We start from the raw sequence: 26303 nt of genomic DNA, 5'->3' as shown, positions 1-26303 counted from the left end.
AAAGCGCCAGCAATATACTGCACTTTGCACAGCAGTAACACAGAGAAAAACAATATGGCGAACGGAGGAGTTACGGAAGAACACAAACATTTGTAAAGTCGTGTGAGTCAGAGTGTTCTTTTAATGATGCAGACAAGAGCTGTCGTGGTTAAAAAAGATGAAAACGGGAAAAGAGTTTATGAGCTACGTGAATCGGTAGGAGGCAGTTCAGAAAATATACAGAATAACAAGAAGCTGAAGTCATGTCCTAATATTATTGGTACTTGATATAATTTCCAGCCCAGTAATATTTAGTTTAGGAGTGATTTAAACACAGTTGCATTCTTTTCTCAGCAGTGAAGGTTTTTAAGTGTACAGCGTACAGGGAGGCAAAGTTGAGACACATATTGGTGCGTTGCGAGGAGGGGAGGGCACATATAAAGACGTGAATGATTCTAGTAAATCCAGGAATCTGGTGAATTAACTTCCGGCATATTCCATACCAAAATGTTGCCACAGATACATGTTCATGGCCTTCATGGCCTTTATTGCCTTAAACCTATGCCCCCTGTCACAAACAAGCTACATGCAGAACCTTTATCACTATCATAGTCAAACATATGCTAACTAGTCTAACTAAACCAATATCTTACAAAGTCATTTCCAAGTTTCAATTCTTCTTATAGAACCCTGGGTAAAGAAGCCTATTCTAGACTAAATTATTTATATTCTAACCACTTTCCTGGTAAACTATACCCTAATCTAGACCACAGCTGCGAGATTTCTACTAAACCCTACCGTCCATACTTATCCATCACAAAAATGGAGCTTTTTGAAAATGCTCTTTAAACTGTCCAGAGGAATTTGAAAATGCTGGCTTTGCGTCTTAGTGTAGACGGAAAACATTTTGAAAATGGAGCTTTTCAAAAATGATGATGGGTTTTCCTCAAATACAAAATGACTGGTGATTGTTGCATTTTTAAATTCCTCCAGCATAGTGTGGATGGAAAACATTTGATGCATTTTCAAATTTCTCTAGTTTAGTGTGGACATGGCCTTAATTGGTCAAATATGAGACATTACTTGAGACATTCCTCACATCCCAGCAATTACTGCCTATACCACATCTGTGTATCTTTGCATTGTTTTCATTGTAGTTTGAATGCCCACCACTAGATGAAAATAGCATTGCTGTAAAGGTCAAGGCATGTGGCTTGTCTCCACATCATAGCAAGGTAATATCATCTGCTAATAACATTTTTGCAACTAACTTTAGCATGCATTTCCTTGGATAGCTCAGAGCTGCACAAGTTAAGACAGATAGAACTTCTCTCTATCTATGTAAGACACACATGAAATTTATACTTTTCACCTGAATACTGTTCTCTTGAAGGTTTTTCATGTCATAGAGGAGTAAATTTACATAATTTGCATTCAATTCTATTTTAGATTTTAGAGGAGTTCAGCCTGGTAAGCAAGAAGGAACACCCATTTGGATGGGAAATATCAGGGATTGTGACAAATGGTATACTTTATTCAGTTATCTTGAGCACAATTGATTTACTGACATTGTCTACATGAGTATCATTTGTCAGAATTTTAATGTGCCTCTAGATACTGCCTAAAATAGGTAACTTTATTTCTATTATGCAGATATCAGCATTTCTTGAACTGATTTACAATCCATTAAGAAATCATGACTCTGTAGTAAATTTGGTGCTCATTAGCAGTGTAGTATCTTCGGTGTGGGTTTTTTAGGTTAGTTTTTCTTTCTCTTAGTTGGATCAGCTGTTACCAGAGTCAGCATTGGAGATGAGGTAGCAGGTGGGTGAAGCTGTAAGTACTTGTGTTCTCAGTATACCAGAATTTAAAAGATGTAAGATCTTGGACCAATCTTTGAGCAAAATCTTTGAAGATCCCTAGGGATCTAGGGATCTTGTTCAAGATCTTTGAAGATCCTGGCAGGAATTGCAAAGACCCTTATTGGTGTGAAAAACACTAGACAAGTAAGAACATACCTGTACATGTATGACACTTTAAAACTAAAGTTTTACCTAGAACTTACTAGGGTCTCAAAGACACTTGACCAAGATCTTTATGGGTCTTGATAAGATCTTCAATATGATCCTCAAGAAAGGTTTCTCACCTTCAGTAATTTCTATCAAGTTTTAGTATTAATCTACAAGCAGTTACACTTGTCTGCTCACTATCTATTTAAAACAAATAGGTTCCATGTTACTGGCATCTGTTTAGTAATAGATCACAGATGAAGTCAAAATGTGGTAAGAACAAAAAGTTGCACACATGGCACGAGCTGTGTGTTACTGATGTCCTTACCAAGGAAAACACATGTTTTTAACAAGGAGAAACACTCCTTTATTGTAATATCAATTAAAAGTAAAAATAAATAAAAAATAGATATATGTTAACCTTTATTTACCCACGGCAGTGTTTATAGCAAAAGTGCTAGTGGGGCCAAGCAAACAACTGAAAAAATTCAAAAAATTGAGAATCCCAACTGGCTGGAGGCAAACCAGTTGGCTATTTAAAAGCTCTCTTTGCTTTGCTGGCACTACTTCTGCATTTCTATGAAGTTATAGAAACATGGCGTCTTGCGTGCTCATTTTCACAGAATGTTTTCATATTCCGTTGTGTGCTCCATTTATACACAGGACTGCTTCCATTGGATTCAGCATCATCTGGATGTGCAAACTTCTGTGTGTTATCTCAATATGATGTTGGTGAGCATTGCTGTTAGATAACTGGCCATGTAGCTTATAGTTACTCAGTTATGAGTGAATCAGAATACCAAACGTTCCAAGTATCTTTTTCTCAACATTTTTTTTGTTAGACTATCCATTCACTCCAAGTGGGGGCTAACTATGATTTGCTCATATATCTGTAATCATGGTAAATAATTTATTTCATTTTTTTTTACCATGTCATAGACAATACAGCCAATCAGAATACAGGAAAGCTGTATGCTGGGCAGTATTACACCCACTGCATTGATTGTTTCTGTATTTTCTATGGCACGATATAATCATGCAATGTTTTCTTGTGGCATACTACAGTCACTTTGTGTGTATAGTGAAAAAATATAAGTAACTCATCATGGGATATTGCATGCTATAGCACTCAAACGCATTGTATAACTTATCTGAAAGTCAAAGAATTTAAAATAACTCTCACCCAAAGTCCCATAATTTGCTCCTGACCATTTCATTTTACTTTTAGCAAGAAAACCTGAGAAAGTGGATCACATAGATGCTGCAGGGTGTATTGGTGATGTTGTAAAAGCATACACTGCATTGCATTATCAGGCCAGAGTGTGTTGTGGAGAGACTATATTGATATTTAATGGTGCCTCAGTAAGTACTTAAATATTTCAAAAGAGATAGTGACCTTGACATTTTGAAAATTTTGGTCAGTGTAGCTCAGGTGTAGCTGATTCAAGTTCACACCAATCACAGCTGTTAAATATTAAATATTAATGATTATTATTATTATTATATTATTTGTTTCAGTCAAGTGGTGTAATGGCAATACAACTTGCTCATATTTGGGGTGCTAAGGTATGGCTGATTTCTTTAAGACAGGCAGCTATAAATTGATGTGATTTCAATTCAAGAATGGTATTATTAATTAATACTGACCATCTTTAGTTAACAATAAAGTAAAAACATTGTATTTTTATCATTAGTTATTTTATATAAGTGTAAATGATATGTTAATGTACACCATTGATAAAACAATAAAATTTACAGGTACTTGCAACAGCATCATCAGAGGAAGAAGTTATTTACCTACAAAGTCTTCAATCACCAGTCGGTAGGGCAATCTTAATTCATTACCTTTGGAATAGAGTAACACTTTCCTACAGTAGTGTTTCATGGAATTTAACAACAAGAACAACACAGGTTTTACACATAAGAACATGGCATGGCCAATGCTGCAATGGTTGACCACTATCTGAATTTGTTTCATGGAAGCACCGAGTTCAATTCCTCAACGACACTTTTAAATAGCTTTCGGTTTGCCTCTGGCCAATTGAGATTCAACCCCACTAAGGGCCTTTGGGCTACAAATACTGCCAAGGGTAATTAAAGTTACTATTATTTTATTATTATTAGTGGCATGGAATGGTAAGTGCAGATTAGTTTTAATTGCACTGCAAGTTTTGTGTTGTGCTGTTTTAATACGCTCTTAAAATACAAGCTTGGCTTTAGCAAGTACAGATCAGATTCATTCCAGCACCTTTAGAGAGAAGTAATTTGAGTCCACGAGAATTCTTCAGTAACAACTAAAGGTCATTCTGTAATGTTGCAGCAAATGTCATAGACTTGAGGAAAACAAAGAAATCCCTGGTAGATATCTGCATGGATGAAACAGGTGGACTTGGTGTGGATTGCGTTATTGACAATGGAGGTGAGAACTCATTGTCCTCATCATCAGCATTAGTGTCACCATTATTTCCTTTTTCTCATGTGGGGAGTGATGCAAGAAATCACCTCCCTCTTTCAATCCCTGTCATGTGCAGACAGGTATTTGCCATAACTGAAGTATAATTAGAGGCAATGTGTTTGCATCAAATTGACACAAAAGATGACATTAGTTTACTTTAATATACTGCTTGAGATTCTTCATTCTATCATTTATTAGCTTCTCATAGGTCTGCAATATGTGCGAAGAGCAGCAGCTACTTAGCCCTCTGTAAACATTGCATGCATTTGATGTTAGCAAATACAAAATCTAAGTTAACAGATAGTTGCTTTCTCTTGTTATGCAGTTCTTCATCAAGATCATGATGTCAAAGCAAAAGGGGAGATTTCTGTGACTGGTACAAATCCTCTGCCATCCAAACATGATGTTATCTGTTGCCTTGCAGTGGCCGGACGATGGATCACTTCTCTTCAAGATCTGCAGGTCAGTTCTGTTTTAGGAAAGTTTTTCAACAGACAAGTGTAAAACTGACTACAGATCAAACATGGTGAGAGTGTGTAGATGGTACCACGTGGATAATTTGTGAGTGACACTTGAAAGAAAATAGAGTGTTTATGCATGACACTTGAAAGGTTTTCGGGTTATACGTGACATGTGAAAAGAAATAGAGTGATTGTGCGTGACAAGTTCAGGTAATGTACGCAAGTTCTGGGGACAAGATTGGTGCAGAGTACTGACTTATGAAAGGAAGGAGAGACATTTTGTGTGACACTTGATGTGAGGAAAAAGCTTGAAACTGAAGAAAAGACTTAAAAGATGTTCATGTGATGATTAGGTGAGCAAATGAATAGTGAAGGGATGATGTGGTTAAAATGTGAAATGAAATTGAGGGAATTTGTGAAAAATTCAGGTAATTGTAAAACTAGTAAAAGTACCTCTTGGTGAATTAGAACGAGCTATATTTCTTGATTATTCCACTCCATTGTTTCACATAACATTTTCATCTGTTGCAACACTTCATATAATCAGTTGTATTACGGTTGATGAAAGTTATTGTTTTCTGGTTTGTGTAAATTCTTGGAATATTGGTTTTCTACGTGGCTGGCAACGGTTGATCAAGTTTTTCTTCAAATTGGCTTTATCAGTATTATCTATCACTATGCCTATCTATCACATATTTCTTACAGTTAGCAAGTTATATTCTTCGTTTTCTCTCAATATAGCTTGACCCCCCTGATTCTCAGATACTTTACCTTAAGGGAGCATCAGTCAGTTTTCTCTTTGAACATTCCTGGACTTTGTCACGAGGTAAGGTCTCGCATGCAATCTTCATGTTCATTTTGTTTAATTGTTTAAAGCAGGAAATGTTTTTTTTTTCAACAGAACGGGAACTACATCATTGAAATTGGTTGATCTCATTGAACACACCAGATGTTCAGTTTTTCAGTCAGTTGAACAATGAAATAGTGTATTTACAATGAAAAGAATATATAGTTTATTTTTTAGGTTAGTTCTTATTTATTTATCAAATTGTTTTATTTATTTATTTATTTATTTATTTATGAACTAAAAGTAATATAAATTGAAATAAGTTATGGAGAAAAAGTGGCAAGGTGACAGAAAGAAGCCACAAAGCTTATGTTTGATTGGGCATCCCCAGTTAATCTAAAGCAAGTTACATACAAGCTAGAATAGTTATTTTACTTGGCGTAAAGCCGATAAATGATAGAGACAGTAGTTAATAGCAGTAGAGTATAGAGAATAGTTATATACTAGAGGCCCTACAAGACATATAAATGATTTTACAGCAGATATAGGACTTTACTACTCGGCCTCAAATCTTAGTGTTTGATAACGTTTCATCCTTGTTCTTTCTTCAGGTCAGCAGGGACGATACTTACGTATCCTTTCACCAGAAAATCACATACCACTTGTACTGTTTGCGGGTATTCGAAAACAGTACCATGGTTTAGAATTCTGTTGAAGTTCTTCAGGAGTACAGGGACAAATCGCTCCTCACTGGCTTGAACAGGGTGTATAATTTTTATGTAAAGCTGCCGTAGACTTGGTCTGAACTGTCCTAAACAGGGTATGCTTTTACTTTTGGTGTCGTTCAATATGGTTCATACAATACCAAGATCTTCTTCACTTTCACCGAGATCTTCTCTTGACAATACTCATTAATCCGAGTCCGGACACATTTGGCAATATTTAGTGGGTCGCCAACCAGGATCAAACAATGTTTAGGATAAGAAAACATTTGTATGGTTATTAGCAACCTATAATTCCACTCAGTTCTTTGTACTAAACAGAGTTCTAGAATACAGGGTTTATACTCCACACGGGGTATGTATTTAGGGTTTTCTTTGTCTTAAACAGGGTCAAAGTTTTAAACCTGCGGTGACCCCCCTACACCAAACATTTACATGGATCAAGCCAATCCCTCGGGACTAATTGGTCACTGAAAAATTGGGTGTAAGGCTCTAGTTTTCGTACGTTCATCTTTTCCCCCCAGGTTTTAGCTTTTTCCTCGATCAACCTATGAAGGAAAATACGCACAGCTGCTTGACTAACAGGAATTTTAACAGACGGCGCTGAAAGGTGATTTTTACGATAACTGCAGAAATTCTCACACGCTCATTGGCTAATTTTTATGATCAATAAGCGGACAGACACATGAATTTATAATGTATGCGATGTGGCTATCGCCTCATGGATCCACAGCTACTTTGACAATGTTATGACGAAATTCAAGTAGTATATAGCGAATTCGACAAATACCATTTCGCAGAGGGGGCTTTATTTTACCTTATCGCAGCCCCCACATTCAAGTCTGGCCCTCTCAGGCTCGGGCCGGATGAAGCTGGGGGCTGCGAAACGGTTAAATGCAGCCCCCTCTTTGAAATAGTATTTGTCAAATTCCCTATATACTACTCACAACAAAGGAGTGTGAAATATTAGAAACACGCGAGCCCGCTGTAATACCACCTGAGTCGCGATGTATAGAGCGCCAAACAAGTGCGGGTGGCTGAAGCGGGGCCGGAAAGAAAGCTGCGGAAAGTGCTGTTACGGGGCGTACTGCAGCCAGCACAACTACCAGCTGAAAAAAGGAATGAAAAAGCCAGAGCCCTGCAGAGAATGCGGAGTCGGACTGCTGTGCGACTACCGGCTCTGCAAGCGCTGCAGCGGGGGCGTGCAAGCGCGTTTTTTATTCGCCCCGGTGCGCTGTAAAACCATCCAAGCTTCCCGGCTTTGCTTAATCCAGCGTCTTTGAATTCATTGAAACACGGAAACCCATCGTCCAGGCTTCTGACGAAATGCTCTGCAAAAGGGAGCAGGTTTTCTTCTTGCTTGAGTTCGTCGCGAAGCTGTTCGTAAGACTCAAGACTTGGATGCCACATGTGCCATTTATTTACCATGCCTTTCACACCTTTTAAAAGAAACCCGTTCAAGAATTTCGGGTATTCAGGGTCGTCTTCTCTTTCAATCCCTTCGAACGCATCTTGAATGTCGTCTTTGATTTTTCTTGCAACCCGTTCCCAGTTTGTGGTTTCTTTCATCGCCTCTCTCAGCTGGCGCCACTTGTTTAGTTCTGCTCTGTCTTCTTCGTCGTTTTCACAAAGAGCCCCGATTTCTTCTCTCATTACGTCTGCGAAGAAACACATCATTTTTCTGATCTTTTTTATCTCATCACCGTCGGTTTGCGGGTTGTTTCTCCTTTCAACCTGCAACTTGTAGAGCTCTTGATACGATGACGGAACTTGCTTGTAACTCGCCATGAGTTCACTTAACCGCCGCTCTGTTCAAATGCCTCGACCCACCAGTTTGAGAAATGTAACTGGGGTTATACCGCAAGGAGCCATGTCTTCCAATGGACTTTCCGAGGCCATTCAAAACCTCCCTCCGGAGCTTCGTGAGATGATTCTCAAAGAGTACATAGCGAGAAAAATAAAGGAAAAAAAGGAAATGGGCTGGGACGAGGTACATGACGACTTAAAAGAAGCACCCATCTGCGAAAAACGATCAAGAATTGTAAAGGTCATGTTTTGCCGTAAATGCAACTCTTGCGGCCTAAAAGGACTTTGTTATGAGTGTTATAAAAATAGAGAAAAACATTATCTTGGCTACCCCGTGTATGACGAGAACTACTACGCCGAAATCTTTCAGAAATTTTACTGAGCTGTGACGATATTTACAACCGGGCGAATTACATTTAAAAATCCACGGCGGCATTTGCATACCAAAAAAACATGCTTGTAAGTGTTCACTTGATTGCGTTTCTCGTGAATGAATATTTCACGCGTGAGTGGCAGAGACAAGTGCGAGATATTACACGCGAAGTTGTTGAATGCTTTCATGACACGGTTTCGGTTGAGGTGACACAGCTTCCCGTTGCAAATTCCTGAAGGCTTCAGTTTAAGCTCGTTGCATTCCTCTTGGCTTCAGTTGAAGCGATCAGGAATTTTCAAAGCCACCAGGAATGTTGAAGTCAAAAGGAATTTTACAGGCGGATTTCTATTTTTTGTCCACAGTTTGTTAGAATAAGGTATTTCTTCTCGGCCTGGCCAATAAAAATGGCACTTTTCACCTTTTTTCCAGGAAAAATTGGGCACGAAACGCGGTACAACAAAGAGACTTGACTAGAGCGATAAAAAGAAACAGCTGATCGGGGGGTTTTCCCTATTTCGTGCATGATTGCGTCCGGGAGTAACCTTCTCGAAAGTTCAAGGCTATTTACGTGGCATGCCAAATAGCACAATCAACTGTTTTTGACAAGACAAAGAGAGAGTTTTGTGCTTTTTCCCTCAAAATTTAGTTCGAAGCGGGAGGTTTCGTGATTTTTTTTATCATTTCCACTTCAAGTCTGCCGCGGATGTCTTTCTCAAGTTTTTGGACATCAACATCAGGAAGCTTTCTCGTTGATGGTTGGCGAAGCATCCTTGCCCGGACCTGATCTTTCAGAAAATTATATTGCTGAAACTCCGAAAGGATAGTGTCGAACTCGTGGGAAGACACCTCGTTGTTGTTCAAAGCGTTCGAGAGAAGTCTGTTGATGGTGTCGCACTTGGCAATGGCGAGCGTGGTGATCTCTTGATGCTTCTTGATCTTCGAGTCGAGCTTTTTGCCGGAGAGAATCATCGCAGACGAAACGAGAGCGAAGCACCCACCAGCGCCGCCAAGAGGAACGGCAACCGGCAAGCCAACCACAGACAGAGCAGAGCCAAAACTCGCGCTGGAAAACGCTGCCGAGAGAACGCTGGAGCCGGCGGCGCCCCAATTAACGAACTTTCTCGCGCGTTTGTATTTTTTCGCGATGAGGCGATAGTGGTCGACCTCGGGGGCCAATGTGTTGGAAATCTTGTTGACCTTCTGCAAGCAGAAATTTTGTGAAGGCTCTGCCGCCACCACCGGATATAGTGGCTCGGCAGGCGGCGGGCTTGGTGGCAACAGATTTGCCGAAGACATTCCGTATATAAAGAAATTTAATTTAACTCTAATTCGAAAAGAAGCGGCAGGCCTTTGAAATCAAAGAGTTCGCCATTTTCATCCTTCACTTTTAAGGTGATGCTGTTTATGAACTTGTCTGTAGAAGCGTCACGGAAAATGTTTTGCGATGAGTCGATGTTATAGCTGACTTTTTCATAAGGCTTTCCTTTCACGTCAACCTTCGCAAGAAGGTCTGACTTCTTTCCATTCAAAAAGTTTTTTGTCGAGTCGATGAGATCACAGTGGATGAAGTAAAAACTCGGGCTGTTAAGCTTTTTGATATATTCTTCTTTCCTCATATCTCTCCCGATTCCAAGAAAATTGGCCAAACTGTTATCAACGGAAACTTCTTTCGCTTGATTAGTGTTGAGCGCATTACCAGCGACGGTTGTAATTTTAAGAACAGAATTGGGGTTATGCGTTTTTAAGACCAATTTCCCCTTTTTCCTGTAATGTTCAAAACTGGATTGTAGTTCTTTTACGATGCTCTCGACATTGTAATGGCCTTCAGGCAATGATGCAATCACATCGTAGGTTCCTTTGAAAAAAATTCTGCCAACACGACCCAGATTATGCCACGAGTTGAAAAAAGAACAACTCAAAAGTCTGGCATAGCTTGCTCCTGGGAGCGGTTCTTCAAAATAGATGGTCTCGCCGTTCTGTTGCATGACAAGAGTGAGAACAACCATTTTTATATTCAACAAATAAATTATGTTCAAAATACATGGCGAATGTGTGGAAAGATCCAAACATTGCGATAGAAGCCTGATTTGCCAAGGCAAACGCATGGAGAGATTTTGTGGGACATTTCCCCAAGGCCGATAGATCTCGTTTCATTGCTCAGAGGAGTACCGACGGAAAAAACGTAACGGAAGAAATATTTTTCAAACAGGGTCCAGGCTCGCTTCAAAGCGTCTTCGGCTCAGACAAAAAATATTGGAGCGAGGAAATGAAAAAGACGCTCGGTTTGGAAGACAAGCACTCGGGAGCCATTGGAGGTTTTCCTTACCAGCTGGCGCCGCTTGGTTCAAAAGTTTCCTTGCCCATCCCTGCCGTACCTTTCGACCGGAAAGCGCAAAGTTTGAAAAACATATTTGACGCCCCAATCCAAATATACGTCACGCCTGACCAACATTTCACAACGAAATTACGAGAAATATTTGAAGACACAAAACTCAGGCACACGTCGGCAGTCGAATCAAAACGCTGGCTGGGAAGCCCTGACATGAAATATTGGCCGCAGCAGCTCAACTTCGCGGTTTTCTGCGCGACACAGGGGTGCGGAGTTTCTCACGAAATCTTTGCCAGCGGGATGGATCTCCCCCCGCAGATAAGAGCTTTTTACAAATTCCACGTGTACTTCACGGTCAGGCAGATTTTGTACCAGCTTGGAGGAATCCAGAGCATGAGCACTTTGCCCAGAGACCCGCCGTTCAACCAATACAATAATCATTACGACGTCGCTTCGTACAAAAGGATATGCGGCGAGTTCGGCATTGCCCCCTCGAGCGATTTCCGCTTCACGCACGGGGAAAACCACAGTCTGCGAAGCGTTTACGTGTACGCGTCAGGCGCGGGCCCGTTGAAAACTGACTATAAATACCCAGGATGGAACAAATTCAGCGATGAAGGCGGCAAAGCAATAAATGGGGACTTGATCGATTACATCGAGCCGGGGGCCGCTTCTGATGCTTAAGCAGACTGGTTCGCGCCCAACACCGCGAACGGTTTGACGCAGGCAGGCTTGTCGAGAATCAACCCACGCAACAGCCACCCGTCTAACCCGATACACAAAGCCGCAACACCTGAATCAGGGCGTGTGGTTCCACCCCACAGGAAACCAGCTTCGTCCGAAACTCATCAAGCGCAGCCACTGGTACAAAAAATTGAGCCCGAGGCTGCAGACAAAACGCCGCAACACGAAATTAACAAAACGGCGGTAATTGTCGGTGTTTTTGGATTTTCGGGGTTGCTGTTCATAGCTTGGCGCTAAGCTAACGCCGCTTCTTAAAATATTTTTCGAACAAAAAGGCCACTGCGGCAAGAATGAGAAGCCAGGTGGGCTCAGCCAGAAACCCAACGACTTGGCCGGCGGCTTTGAACAGGAAGCTCACGATCGAGCCAATCAGCCCGGGCAGCAGAGAGCCTAGTTCCGCAGCAATATCTTTGAGGCTGTTCCCCAAAGCTTTCCCACGGCTTTCAAACCTCTGGTGAGGACCCCGATGAGAGTGCCGATTGTGCTCCCGGCGGCGAGAAGAATGGCGGTCAACGTAACGCCATATTTTTTGAAGATCTCCTTCACCCTTTCCAAGAGAGGCCGCCCCCTTTCCCTTTCCGCGATCTGAGTTTGCAAACGGGCGATCTCCTCGTTTCTTTCTGCAACTCTGCCTTCTGCGGCTTCTTTTTGAGAGGGCGAGGCATTCTCATCTTGGATGATCGCCTGGTGTTCGTCGTTTTTGCGCTGCAGCTCACTTTCCTGCTCTTTCAGCTCGTCCAACAGTTTTATTTGGTTGAGCCTTTCTTCCATGGCGCTTGTTTCACTTTCTTTTGCTGCGAGGCTGGCCCTGAGTCTGTCAACTTTGGCTTGTTCCTTTTCTCTGTTTATTGCTTTTTTTGTAAGCGAGTCCAAAGCTTTTTTCTTGTTTTCCGGATCGGTTTGATAGTTCTTTTTCAGTTGTTTGAGCCTACGCAGCTCTGCTTCACTAGAAAGATTCGAACCATATTTATCCTGAAGAGCATGAATCTGAGTATCAGTTTGCGGGATTTTTTGTCTAAAGGCTTCCATTTCTTTCTTTTCTTCTTCTCTTTGTGAAGAGAGCGTTTCCGCCTGTTGAAGTTGGATTTCAGCCTCTCTCAGTCTTTGGCGCTTTTCTCTGATGGTGTCGCGGTCTTCCGTAATGATGTCTTCAGCTCTTTGCCCAAGAGCTGATTTGTTCGAGTCTGTGAAACTTTTTAGTAACCCTTCACCGCCAAGCTTGAAAATTTTATACTCACCCCCCGGGGGCCAAATGAAACGATCTCAGATTGATTTCCTTTTTTGCTGAAACCAATTGGGCCCAATTTTTTTAGGTCTACCTTCGGGAACAATCTTCTGATTTTTTCTTTTGCCCTTTCAAGCATGTCGGGTTTGTCATCGGTATGTACGAAATAACCGAGCAAAGAGGTTTCTTCCTGATAAGAAGTGTCAGGTGAGCCGGACCGCTCGTGAGGAAAAGTACTCATTTCCGTTTGTTCGCCCCCGTGGTAGGGGTCGCCAGGTTGGTACAGAGTGGACGCCGCGCCCGCCTGAAAAGGATGCGTTGTGTCAGCCTGTTCTTTGCCTTCATCAGAGCCGTGGTCGAGCCGTTTGTCAAGGTCCGGGTCTCCGTAACCAAATTCGCTACCGCCTTCCGCCATAGCGATATCTGAAGCCTGTTATTTTTAAATTAGAAAATTATCGCCGGCGTATATACAATGTCAGTTCCAGAGAACCTTCGCACGATGTACAGCAAAAAAACATTACAAGGCATGCAGGCTGAGCGCACGGTCAAGCGGATCACCTTTTCCCGCACTGAAGCCAACCCCGGCAATACTCTGTACGTTTACGTTCCCAAGCTGAACGCGAATGAGGTTCTGGTGCCAGGATCGCTTGCGCTTCTGTTTAACATCGACCTTTCTGGAGGGCACGCCAACAACTTCCTTGTCCGGAACGTCACACAAGCGCTTGTTGACAGGCTGCACGTGACGTTTGGAGGCACTCGCCTGCATAACACGGTCGGCTACGGCATCTGCAAAATCTTTGAAGACCTTTTCCTTTCGCAGGAAGAAAGAGACAACAGGATCCTCGAAGGGATTCAGAGTGAGAAACTATGGAAGATCCGCTCAGGCACGGGAGACAAGAAAACCACAGGCGTCGACGCTGAAAAAAAGCTGAACGAGGTGTACGGGAGCAAGTACCGGATCAGGCTGGACCATCAGATCTTAACCGACCACGGCGTTTTCTACCCCCAGGCCCTTTACAAAAACCTCACGTTCGAAATAACCCTGGCTGAAGCTGCACATGTGGTCAACGGCTCAGATACAACCCAGCTGAAATACAAGCTGACCAACATCCAGCTCGAGTACGATATGATCCGCAGCAAGACTCTGGCAGATGAGGTGCATAGTGTTTACTCTAGCGGAAAGGAGTTCACCTATGACCACGTGTTGCGTTCCCAAGTGGTGACCTTCAAAAAGGACACCGACACGAGGAAGAACATCAAAATCGATGCCCAATACAGGTTGCTAAAAGGCCTCCTGCTACTGTTCATAGAGCCATATGCTGATGGCGCCAGAGATTCAGAAAAATACGTCTTCCCGGATCTGACGAAAGTCAGCGTCACGACCAACGGCTCGCCAAACATGATTTACAACAACGGCGTTGAAGACAAGGACATGTGGGAAGAGGCCCAACGCTTCTTCGTTAAGGAAAAAAATAAAACTGAGCACATGGATGTGACAAAGTTTTACACCAGAGACAATTTCGGGCTTCTGATTGATATGCGCTCCATGGCGACCAAGAAATTCATGGAAGTGGCAAGCGCATTGTGAACAGTACGGACGGGGTCCAGCTGGAAATCGAGAGGAAAGCCAAAGGCTTAGGCAACGTGAACTGCCACGTATTTGTCATCGCCGACTCCCAGTTCAACATTATGGAAAGACAGCTGGAATCTGTACACAATTAATAGCGCTGCAAAGGGCAAAACCTTTCTCCAGTCGGAAGACATGGACCCAAGCAAGATACCCTTCAACGCTCTCATCGTGGGGCCGACCAATTCAGGCAAATCGAGGTTTGTTGTGGACCAGCCCTACGGCCCTTTCCACGCAAAGTTCGACTACATCGTTCTCATCTGCCCGACGTTCACGCACAAAAAGACCTACCACCGGCTTGGCGAAAACGATCCGAGAATGGATGTGATAGTCTGCGAGCAGCACGACGTGGAAACGTGGTTGAAGCTCGTGAGATGGCTTTCCGAGGGCACGAACACGCTCATAATCCTCGACCACTGCACGCCCTCAAAAGATGTGAAAGGGCGCACAGGCGAGCTGGTGAATCTCGCCTTTTCCGCGTGGGATATGGGCATCAGCATGTGGGCGCTGACCCGGAAGTTGACCGGAATAACCGCTTCCTTCTGTGAGAACGTTGCGGCGATCGTACTCTTTTACACCCCCTCAGCCAGGACAACGAAAGCCATCTTCGACGATTATGCCGGTGAGCTCTCCCCCGATGAGTACAGAGGATTGATTTCAAAGCTGAAAGAGCGAAAGTTCTCTTATCTTATGTTTGCCCTTCACCACCCATACGGGGTAAAGTTATTTGAAAAAAAATGCGAGCTGCATATAACCTTGCACAATCTCTGCAGAAGACACCTTAGATGTTATGAACCTTACGGAAACGGAGCCTGCGGCGTCTAGTGGTCTCGCAGGCGGCCTTGTTCCAACCGCCCCCGACATTCCTGCTCTTCGCGAGCAGCTGGCCGTGCTCGTGTCCACAGGCAAAGCCAAAGAGGCTATCGGGGTGCAGCTGACCCACGAGCAGGTGAAGAGTCTGAGCGACAAAGATGTCGAGAAGTACACCAAATGCTATGAGGCGTACGTGGGCTCAAAGACAACGGAAAGCCTGATCGACACCTTCATTTTTCTTGCAACCAAAGCGGTCGGAATGGTCGTCAAAATCAAAGACATCGAGGCTTACCAAGAAGAGTTCAGAAACGACTACATCTTGAACAAAGAGCTCTCTAATCTGGCTGGCAACCTTGCTTTGAAGTGCGGCCGGTTTCTTGCCGTGGCCAACGCGGCGCTGATCACCACAAAACATATTGATTTTAGTCCACAGTTCACAAAGCCGAGGCACCCTTCTCGCGATGAACAAGGCTATCTGCTTGAGGGCGTTGATGAAGTACCCGTCTTGCTGACAAATTGTTAATAAAGGCTGAGGTCTTCCTGACAAATGCTGACGTCTTGTGGACAAATTGTTAACAATTAAACTCTTTTCATTTGCTTATAATACGGTTCGCTTCAATGTCAACCGAACAATCCGAGAGCGCGTCTGCCGCCATCACCGCGCCTCAGGTAGAGACCAAGGCAGCGCCTGCTGCCCTCACTGCACCTCAGGTAGAGACGAAGGCAGCGCCTGCCGCCGATATCACACAGGAAGCGACGACTCCTACTGCAACCACGTAGTGCAAGAAAGACCCCAAGCGTGTGGCTGCCAGAAAACTTTCTGCTGAAAAAAGACGGCTTGCCCGAGAAGAACAGAAGAAAGCGTTCGCCGAGGCTTATTACGCAGAAAAGCAAGTAGAAGCCGCCACAGCGGCCCCAGATACAAAAGAAAAAAGCCCAAATAGCGGCAGCCTCAGCGCCAACCAATGGATTGCTATTGGCGGCTTTGGCGTTTCCCTTCTCGGGATCTATTACAAGCGTGAAGAGCTCATGGCAATGGCCAAGCCCGTGTTCGACAAATTCAAAATGCCGAAGGCCGCGCCGGAGCCCGCTCCTAAGCCTGTGAGTGTCAAGCCAAAACCTGCTCGCAATACACGGCCAAGAGGTTTAAAAAAAATAATTTAAAGGTTTGCACGTGATTCATATCAACATGCTCACAGTTGATCCTGCCAAGTTTCCCGTCTGTTTCTTTAACCTTTTTTACTATCTCGAGTGTGTTGTACGACTTAAACCGAAACGTCATTCTCGCGACCGTCGATCTTTTTAATACAGGATTTTACGGCGAGGTTGGAGAACAAGAAGAAGAGGCGTTGTGTGCCAAGTGCGCAGAAAAAGACGCGGGGAAAACAGATTAACTTTTTTTTAAACTATCGCTCTTTCCTTATATCAAGCGCGCCATGTCCGACAACAAGCTTGTCAAGACCATCATTGACGCCGCAACTCTCACGGGATTAGCCGCGGGCATCGGCTGGCCCGCGAAAAAGGTTGTAAAAAAGAATTTCACTTCCGATCCCAGCAGCAGCTTCATGAATTACATGAAGTTCACCGTTGTCGTGGCGGGCAGCATTGCGCTAAAAGGGTACCTTGAGGCCCAGAAAATCCTCCCCGCCAGCATTTGAAAAATCTTCCGATAAAATATACCATGGCGAGCATCGCTTTCATGATTGGCGGGGCTGTGTTGAACGCCACGGCTTTTATCGGCGGCAATTATCTGGCGAGGGCGCTCGGGGGGGGAGGAAAAGCCGCTTTTGAAGAAAAAAAGTGCCACGACAAGGCTCTCGAAGATTATCAAGCCGCTTACGCCAAATACACGTGCGACCGAACACACCTTCTCGACTGGATCGCGACCAAAGCACAAACAAAAGAGCAGGCCAAGCAGAACATGACCAACACGGACTACGCCTTCAAACTCTACAACCAGGCGCATCCTGACGAACAGATGGTTCCCCCCAAGGAGCCAATGTTCTCAGATTTCTATCAGCCGAGCGAGCAGCAGAAAAACGGCGAACTTGCGTTCATGGGCGCCGGGGCGCTCGCTCTGGGCTACGCGGCCTTCCTGTTCCTTTAAACTTTTTTACGCCTTACTTATATGGACGCAAAACTCGCAAAGATTTAGTACAGCCCTGGGGGCTACTGGAAAGGCATAGCAGCGATGAAAAAATTGACCGAGGCTGCCAAGGTACCTGAAGAAGCCGCAAAAAAGTGGCTGAACAGGCAAGCGCTCTGGCAGATAAACCTCCCCGCGCCCAAGCGGATTCCTCGGCTGAAATTCGACATTTTTCATGCCCAACAGGGTCCATCAGGCTGACCTTTTTCTGCCGCATGACAAACTCCCTCGCGGCCGCAAAGTTTTCAAATATGCGTTGACTGTTGTCGACGTGGCCAGCCACTTCAAAGACGCCGAACCCCTGACTTCGAAAAATTCTGATGAGGTCACCCTGGCCTTTCAGAAGATTTACAACCGCTCGCCTCTCGAATGGCCCGAAATGCTGCAGGTTGACCCCGGGCGCGAATTCATGGGCGCCTTCACCAAAGAGATGGACAAGCACCAAACCTTTATCCACCACGGGCGCGTTAACATTCACCGCGACCAGGCCATTGTTGAACGTTTTAACCGCACTCTGGCTGAGCAACACTTCGGGCAGCAGTACGCCAAAGAGATTTTTCTCCCTGAGGGCAAGCGGTCCACTGCCTGGGTGAAAAGACTTCCTGAAGTTTTTTCGGCTCTGAACAACTAGGTCACAAGCCTTATCGGCCAGAAACCCGCCGTCGCCATCAAAGAAAAAGCTGTTTACGCAAGGCCGTCGACACCTTACACGAGGCCTGTTGGAAAAAGCGAAAAAATCCTCCGCTCTCTTCTCCAAGTTCGTTATCTCTACCAGCCCAGCGAGCTTGAAGGGGGCGTGCAAAGAGCCACGGATCCAATCTGGTCTTTGAAACTTTTTAACGTTGAAAGATCTTTCATGAAACCGGATCAGCCCGTTCTCTACTATCTGCGTGACAGACCCAAGCGCGGTTTCGTGCGTGAAGAGCTGGTGGTTGTCCCTCCGAACACTACTCTTCCTCCCGCTGACGTGAACTAAACTAGGTGTGATATTCGATTGGTTCGGTGTGTATCCCGTCGGGCAGCAGCCACCACTTGTCGTAATACGTGCTTAGACCCAGCTTCTCCTGCTCATATGTGACCATATTCCCGTCCCGCATCCTGAAACCTCGGTTTGTGGCCATGTCCCTGCTTTCTTCCAACGCTCTCTTCAACCGCTCCCAAGTCAGCTCGGTCTGCATTTTCGACATCCCCTTCGTGCTGAACTTCTTTTTTTCACCCACCTCCCCTTTGTCGGCAAAATAGCACTTCGAGCTGAGCGCGATCATCCGGCTGCCCTCAAACTCAAGTTTGAAGAGGCCTGGCGTCCGACCGCTCCACTTGTCCTAAGCCAGCCATTTTCTTTTTTCCGCTTCGAATTCCGCCTTCATCTCTGGTCGGATAACGTCCTCGAGCCTCTCACCCGAGATCGCCATGTAGTTGCTGTCCGTGTCCATCCGGATCAGCTCGAAATCTCTTCTGTCAACATACTTGTCGAGAAAGTCGTAGTAAAATTCCAGCATCCGCAGCTTCGCCAGCTGGTAGACGGCGATTCTGATCTGGAACGACCGCCTGATCGTGATCTGAGGCTTGCGGCTTTCCAGCTCGTAGGCCTCCCGGATCTCGTCAAGGTCTTTGAAATACGCACTCCGCAGCGCTCTGTCGACAACCTTCTCGTCTTTCGTGAATATCACATTCGTTTGCCGCTCCAGCACTTCGAACAGCTTCCCGTAAGCGCTGTTTCCGAGCAGTTTGAACACTTCAGTGAGCAGCGCCTTGCTTCTGTCTACGTCTCCTGTCCGGTGCGCCTCTGTCACCTGCTCCACAAGCCAGGTGAAGATCTTTCCCGGTTCGTAGTCGATTGTTCTAGAAACCTTTGTGACAACCGCCCCATGGTTCACGTACCACCGCAGCAGAGGGGCGTACACCAGCATCCGTTCTGCGGACAGCACCTCCATAAGTTTTTTTCCGTCTTCGCGCTTTCTGCCCGTTTTTGCCAAGTACTCTTTCATGTGTTCCGGCACAGCTTCGGCGGGAACCCTTTCGTTGTAAAAGAAAGGGCACATCTCCTCAAACTTTGGCCACAAGCGCTTTGGGATCTCGATGTCCACTTCAGCGAAACTGAACCACTCCCCGGCTTTCAACCGGCCAATCAAAACTTTGGCCGCTTCCTCTTGGCGGTCATCAGTATAGTACTTGACCCTTTCCTTCCGGCATGACATTTCTCTCAGCATGGTCGAGAGATAGAGAGCAGTGGCGTTGAAACCGAGAATCTTTTTGCACAGACGCGGTTCTTCGAACTGAGGCGACCTTATCCGCGTCACACCGGCCTCATGCCGTCTTGTGAAAACAGGGCTCGGCCCGCCAACAACCGCCCTTTTGAGCATTTTGTAAGCCTCTCTGCCAGGACTGTAAAGGTCTGCACCGCTCTCTATTGCCCCTCGGAGCAAATAATGCAAACTAACCCCTGGCAGGCTCACTGTGTCTTTCAGAATGTCGATTCCTCTCTCTGTGTAGAAACTTTTCATCTTTTCCAGCGCCTCGAGGCCGGGAGCGACATCAAGATTGTTGTAATAGTGCAGCCACTCCGCGAAGATACGCATCCCCTTTTCTTTAACAGCCGCTTGCACTCCTACCACTCCTTCCTCGTCAGAACGTATCCGCCCTTCAGCTTCGAATACCAGGCTTCGTATTCTGGGAGCCCAGGGAAATCCAGCTTTTCAGCCACGTCAAACCATTCGTAAGGGAACCAAGATTTCTCGGACTCACTTCCGTAGGCTTTCACCCATTTCGCATAGCTCGTGCCCGGGCCAACATAGTTGATGATATCGAGGAAACGGGCCCCACAGGTGAGCAGGAACATGGTTTTGTTCCCCTTCTTGGCCACTTTGACTTTTTTTGCTACTTCGGCGAGAGTGCTGGCGAAGTGGTTCTTGATGAGATTCAGGTCGTACGTGCCTGAGTTGAAGCCCACGACAGGGACCTGGTTGCACCATTCATTAATCTTTTGCTGCTGGTCTTTTGTCAGCAGGTGCATGTCTTCTGGCACAAACTCCGCGCACACCTGGTCCTGGATGTTTTTCTCGCGTCTCTCCAGCTCTTTCAGAAACTTGCGGACCAACTCCACGGGGTTTCTTTCGCAGATATGGGTGGGCGCTCCTCTTTCAAGAGTGTCCCCGACGCTCACAGAGATCAGCACGTGCACGCTTTCTATCGTTAACGCGCCTGTCGGCTCTTTCCGATAATTTTTGTCGCCATACGCCTCGAAATTGTACAAGATCGCGTGCGGGTAAGTTTTCGTTTGCTTCCTCGGGAATTCTCCCTTGAGAGGCCCAACTTCGCAAGACCAGGCCTCAATAACTTTGTAGCTACTGTTTCGCAGAAATGCGGAACGGTTCACTCTGGCTTGGTACAGTTGTTCGGCTGTTTTACCGTTTGTTATGACCTCCTGTCGGTTTGGATAACATTTTGGGCATACGTGGAAGGGGCAGCCGTGGTATTGGAATACCGCCCTCGTTTTGTAGTGGTACCCGTCGACAGGAAAAGACTTCATTTTCCCGCCTTCTCGGGGAAGCCATCTCTCGCACCCGTGCCCGCACATCGCGTGGTGGATGTGTATACCCCGTCGCTTTGCTTCTCGCTCCAGCCACAAAATCGCTTGCACCAACGCTGAGCCTTTTTGGTACATCACTCTCTCGAAAGCTGTCTCCGGGGCTTCCACTTTTGTCCGAGGGCAATGGATCACCATTTCTCCCGCGCTGCAGATCTCATGATGGCGCTTCAGATTGGAAGCTTGTATGAATCTCTGCCCGTAATGGGTGCATGCATAGGTTTTTGCCAGCTTCTTGATGTGTTTTATCAAGAAAGCATGGCCTTCGTAGACACCTATCGTCAAAACATTTTTGATTTTGGGGTTCGGGTTTCTTCTTAGGTGCCAAACCACTTCTCCGTCTCAAAGACGCTCCGGTTCGTAGACACGTTTTCCGAGCCAAGATGAGACGGGCGAGCCCTCATTCACATGCGCTTCCACCTTGTCGAGCTCGTCCAGAGACGTTTTTCCGAAGTTTTCTGGAATGGTCTTTAGTTTGTAGAAACTCTGGGCCAGTCTTCGGGCTTCTTTTGTGCAACGATCTGTGCGTGCCCCTCGGTGCACTGCGATGCTCCGCCATAGGCACAGGTTGTCGTTGTACGTGTCCAATGCCACCATCTCCCGGCTATGCGTAAGGTTGCACAGCCAGTCAGGCAATGGCCCTGTTCCCACCAACGGCTGCCTGTCGAGCACAACTTTCACGTCAACGTTGAAAAAGCCTTCGAAAGCCCACTTCGTGTTGGGCCTTTCAACTCTTTCGTTGTCGAGACGCTCTTCTTCCCGCGTGTTAAGCCATTTTTCTGCGTCTTCTTGTTTGTTATACCACTGTGAGCCCTTGGGGTTCGAATAGTACACGATTACCGTTCCGTCCTCAATGTTCCGCAACTGGTACCCGAAAACGTGTCGAAGATAGAATGACGTGCTTACTCTTTCGCGTATCTTTTCCATAAACTCTGGCATGAGGTTTCTCCCCAGACGCCTGATGAAGCGCCATCTAATGAAACGCCGGCCTGTGATCTCTTCCCCTTCTTTCTCTGCATCGTCGAACAGATCTTGAATCTCGTTCTGGTAGTCTGTCACTGTTCGAACTCTCTGCGCAGGGAAGGGGTCATACTCCCTCAGAAGCGCTTGCACTCCTCTTTGCCTTCTTTGGCGTGGTGCGGCTCTTGGCTGGTAAGGCTTCGGATGAAGAGGCTTTTGCAGACGCACCTGCGTTTCTTGAGAAATTGGTTCGTTCAGCACGTTCTGGAGAACCTTTCTTACCGCTGGCGGGCTTTCTGCAAGAAGCTCATCGAAATAACGCAATACCGCGGGGTCAATGTTTGCGAGTTCTTCTTCCAGTCTTTCTTGAATGCTGGAAGACAGGGCTCCTTTGAATATAACACAGGTCACCTTTCTCTAACTGGCGGGTTTCTTTCTTGCAGCTCGAGCAAAACACGCTGAAAATCTTTTTTTGCTTTTTCTTTTTTGCGGTAAAGCCTCATTTTTACCGTGTTTCCCCCGCACTGGCTGCAGAGACGGTAGTCGCACAGAAGCCCGACTCCGCATTCTCTGCAGGGCTCTGGCTTTTTCATTCCTTTTTTCAGCTGGTAGTTGTGCTGGCCGCAGTACGCCCCGTAACAGCGCTTTCCGCAGCTTTCTTTCTGGCCCCGCTTCAGCTACCCACACTTGTTTGGCGTTCTATACATCGCGACTCGGGCGGTATTACAGCGGGCTCGCGCATTTCTAATATTTTACACTCCTTTGTTGTGAGTAGTATATAGGGAATTCGACAAATACTATTTCAAAGAGGGGGCTGCATTTAACCGTTTTGCAGCCCCCAGCTTCATCCGGCCCGAGCCTGAGAGGGCCGGACTTGAATGTGGGGGCTGCAATAAGGTAAAATAAAGCCGCCTCTGCGAAATGGTATTTGTCGAATTCCCTATATACTACTATTCACGATTAATAACAGGACAGACGCATGAAAAACTGACGTCAATTCGTTAAATTGTCCATTTTTCTGAAAACTCCAAGACAGACTTTACATACCTGGGGCCCGTTTCTCGAAAACCCCGGAAACTTTTCGGGCCCGTAAAGCCAGTTTTTGTTCATCTGTATCTAAAACTGGAGAAGTGTATACGCCTGAAACTTGATGTATAAAGGGAACTTCTGTTCACAGTGAGAATATGTGAATAAAACAGCTCTGTAACCATAAGGTTCGAGATTTTGCTATGGCGTTCCGGTTGTGAAAACTTTTCGGGACCTTCGAGAAATGGGCTCCTGGGCAGTTAATTTTCTTCTTTAACTTACCAAAGATATCCTCTGTGACATCATGGATAAATTGTCCAACTCAGTCATAAGGTGAGAAGAAAACACTGTTATAACCGTGATTAATTTTCATAGATAATAGAAATGTTCCAAATTGTAAGAAAGTTTGCTTCTTGGTTTGCAGCTGATTGAAATATAACATGAAGGGCTCAAAGAAAGGTATAGAAAAATCAAGGTTACCTTACGCAAAAAATGTGCATTTTGTTCAAATACGAAAAAAGCAGTGTTTTATCTGTTTTGTTGCGTTTTTCTTCCTTTCCCGGTATACCCTTATGTACCCAAATTCTTTACTACCGCCTGTTTACCGGCGAATTGGCCGCATGCGCAAAGGCAACATCAGTGAATTGGGTGCAGGCGCAAAAGAACATCAGTGACATGTTGGGCTATCGTCTCGTGTGCCACGTTTTTGTTCTTGCCACATTTTGACGTCTTCTGTGATCTATTACTGAACAGACGCCCGGCAACGTGGAATCTATTTGTTAAACGTTCGCGGGCATATACTGCGCCGTTCAGAAGGCTGGAATATGATGCTTTAATAAGTTGTATTTCTGTGTTATCTTTCAGGCCGGTCATTCACCATACTGTATCTCTGGAAGATGCTTGTGACACGCTGCAGCAACTGTCTCAGCATACAGTTGGAAAGATTGTTGTCAGGATGTGAATAGAACATTTTACCCCTTGGAAATAAACATAGCACTTTTCTTTTCTTAGCCGTGGATTGCGCTGCAATCGGGTAAACTATCACTGAAAAACATTAGTTTCGCAGCGGCATCATGTTCGGTGTAATTTATCAAACACGAAAGACCGTGTTTGACCACATTTGCAAACACCGAGAAGAGAGTTGAAAATATGACGCGCAGTGGAGTATTTTTGACGAACTTCGAGGTGTTTAGAAATGTAGTCAAACATGGTCTTTCGTGTTTGATATATTACTTCCCAATCCAAGCTAAAAATAAGGAGCAAACGGAGAAATAAAGTCGTAAAAATCTGTGCTAATTAAGATCAGATATCCAAACTCCGTTCAGGTCATGATTTCCTGTTTTTGCATTCATTGTACACCCAGTCCTCTCAAATCATCAAACTGTTTAAACATGAGTTTGAGAAGTGCTATGAACTAACATTTTTTGCTATCTCGAGCAACAACTTAGGACAATCCTTAGGAATAAGTTCGGACTTGTTCGTATAAAAGTGGTCGGAGTACCTGAAAAAGTCGTCATTGTTTATAAAACAAAATAGTGATTATGATTCAGAGTTCCTTGGAAATATGGAACTTCTTAACATTCAGAGAAGAAATGTCAAATCACCGCGTGCTTCAAATATAATATAAAACTGAGTGGCATTAAATGTTTCTGGTATGGACCATATATCATCAGTGAAAATCCCCTCCCCCAAGTGGACTCTCGTACGAAAACTGTATGCTCTTTCCAATTATTTTTCACTTCTGACAATTTTCTGACAAGAGACGACTTGATACAAGTCTGGCCCACGCAAGAGAGAGCTCTGATATCTTAATATTGGGTTTGCCAAAAGTTCTGGATAGTAGCAGACATGTTGAAATGTTGCGAAACAACACAACGTTTTTTAAAAACATGTTTCAACAGAATCTTCTGTCATCTTTAGGTTAAATTACAAAGTACAGAGTTGAATATATAGTGTACGCGAAATGTTAATTGACTATAAGAACAAAAGGAAACAAGAAAATGTAAAATATTATAAAGAAAGTTTTAAATTAAGATGATAAAGTTGATGGTTTAAAACTTTCTTTATAATATTTTACATTTTCTTGTTTCCTTTTGTTCCTATAGTCAATTAGCGTTTTGCGCACTTTGTAATTTAAACTGAAGATGACAGAAGTTTCTGTTGAAACATGTTTTTAAAAAACGTTTTGTTGTTTCTCAAAATTTCGATGTTGGGTTTGCGGTAAAACGAAACCCCATTGGGCTCGTCACGCTTCCTGAGATTGCATGACAAGCCCACAGAGTCACTTAGCAACCTCGTTCCCAGGGTCTCTCTTCTTCGCACTCCAGGGGCAGGACGAACAGAAACCCTGGAAACGAAGTTAAGTCACTAGCTCTGACGACGGGCTGACACTCGAAACGTCAGCTTCGCAAAGTCGCTACGGCGACAGTCGAGTGAACCACGGCGTCAGCCTAGTCTCTCGATGAGTGACGAAAGACCCCAGCTTCAGTCTGTCTTCCCGTACCCGGGTCCCGCACGAACCAAAATAGAACGTATCATCAGAACATCACTGAAATCTTGGAATTGTAGGTTGAATCAGTTTTCCCGATCGTACTTCGCTCTCTTAACATTTTTAAACCGGTTAAACAAAATTGCGTGCTCTTTCCTATTATTCCCTGTCCTCATTAGCGACCCAAGCATGAGCATAAACATAAGAAGCTTATGCGCTTAAATGTTCAGTTAGGACATCGTTGACATAAGCATAAAGTGCTCGCTGATTGGCTGATAGTCTTACGCTCAGGCTTATACTTCTGCCAACATGTCCTCACTGGACACAATAGCGACATAAGCATAAACAAGCATAACACAAGTGAAATAAGCACAAGCATAAGCACAAGAAAAAGAAACATGTTCCTTTTTTCTTGTGCTCGCGCTTATGCTTATTTTACTTGTGTTATGCTTATCTCACAAGTGTGAACCTAAACATAAGAAGAACGCAAGGTTTTGATATTCTTATGCTTGTGCTTATGTCGCGGCCGTCCCCACTAGCGCATAAGCTCTTTTTATGCTTATTCTTATGCTTGGCCAAAGTTCATATCTACATAACCATCACGGAAACTGCGTGTGTTTCGATTGACGAGTCACGATATCTCCCGCTCTTGGGAAAGATGCATATGTAACTCTCGTGTTTCCGAAAATAAAAAATCAGAAACACTTTCGCTTCAGAAACAAAATTTTATTTCGCTTTCAGTCTCGACACTTTACTAGCCTGAGTAT

At 44.7% G+C, this 26303-nt stretch overlaps 1 protein-coding gene across 2 annotated transcripts; it reads left to right on the top strand.

Moving 5' to 3' along the window:
* Positions 1-31: 31 nt before the first annotated feature.
* LOC145481613 (ferry endosomal RAB5 effector complex subunit 4-like) lies at positions 32-25017 on the top strand. Of its 2 annotated transcripts, XM_081460126.1 has the most exons (15): positions 32-195; positions 1137-1214; positions 1429-1504; positions 1759-1803; positions 2652-2720; positions 3217-3350; positions 3507-3554; positions 3747-3810; positions 4309-4407; positions 4769-4905; positions 5646-5730; positions 6303-6323; positions 23336-23381; positions 23473-23507; positions 23913-25017. In XM_081460126.1, exons 1-14 carry the CDS (start codon positions 124-126, stop codon positions 23474-23476), a joined length of 978 nt encoding a protein of 325 aa, XP_081316252.1. In that variant the 5' UTR covers positions 32-123; the 3' UTR covers positions 23477-23507; positions 23913-25017. The 2 variants fall into 2 exon arrangements, with proteins under 2 accessions (XP_081316252.1, XP_081316251.1); XM_081460125.1 differs by lacking the exon at positions 23473-23507 and having other exon boundaries at positions 33-195.
* The last annotated feature ends 1286 nt before the right edge of the window (positions 25018-26303 follow it).

This window comes from Orbicella franksi, chromosome 3, assembly GCF_964199315.1.
Source record: "Orbicella franksi chromosome 3, jaOrbFran1.1, whole genome shotgun sequence".
NCBI classification, from domain to species: domain Eukaryota; kingdom Metazoa; phylum Cnidaria; class Anthozoa; order Scleractinia; family Merulinidae; genus Orbicella; species Orbicella franksi.
The sequence above is the reverse complement of the archived record's forward strand: the minus strand, read 5'-3'. Positions and strand labels throughout refer to the sequence as shown.

Coding starts and splice junctions, on each gene's coding strand:
- LOC145481613 (XM_081460125.1), top strand. CDS start 124: ATGATGCAGACAAGAGCTGTCGTGGTTAAAAAAGATGAAAACGGGAAA. Junction 3,811..4,308: donor AAGTCTTCAATCACCAGTCG/GTAGGGCAATCT, acceptor GTAATGTTGCAG/CAAATGTCATAGACTTGAGG. Junction 6,324..23,335: donor TCAGCAGGGACGATACTTAC/GTATCCTTTCAC, acceptor AACTTACCAAAG/ATATCCTCTGTGACATCATG.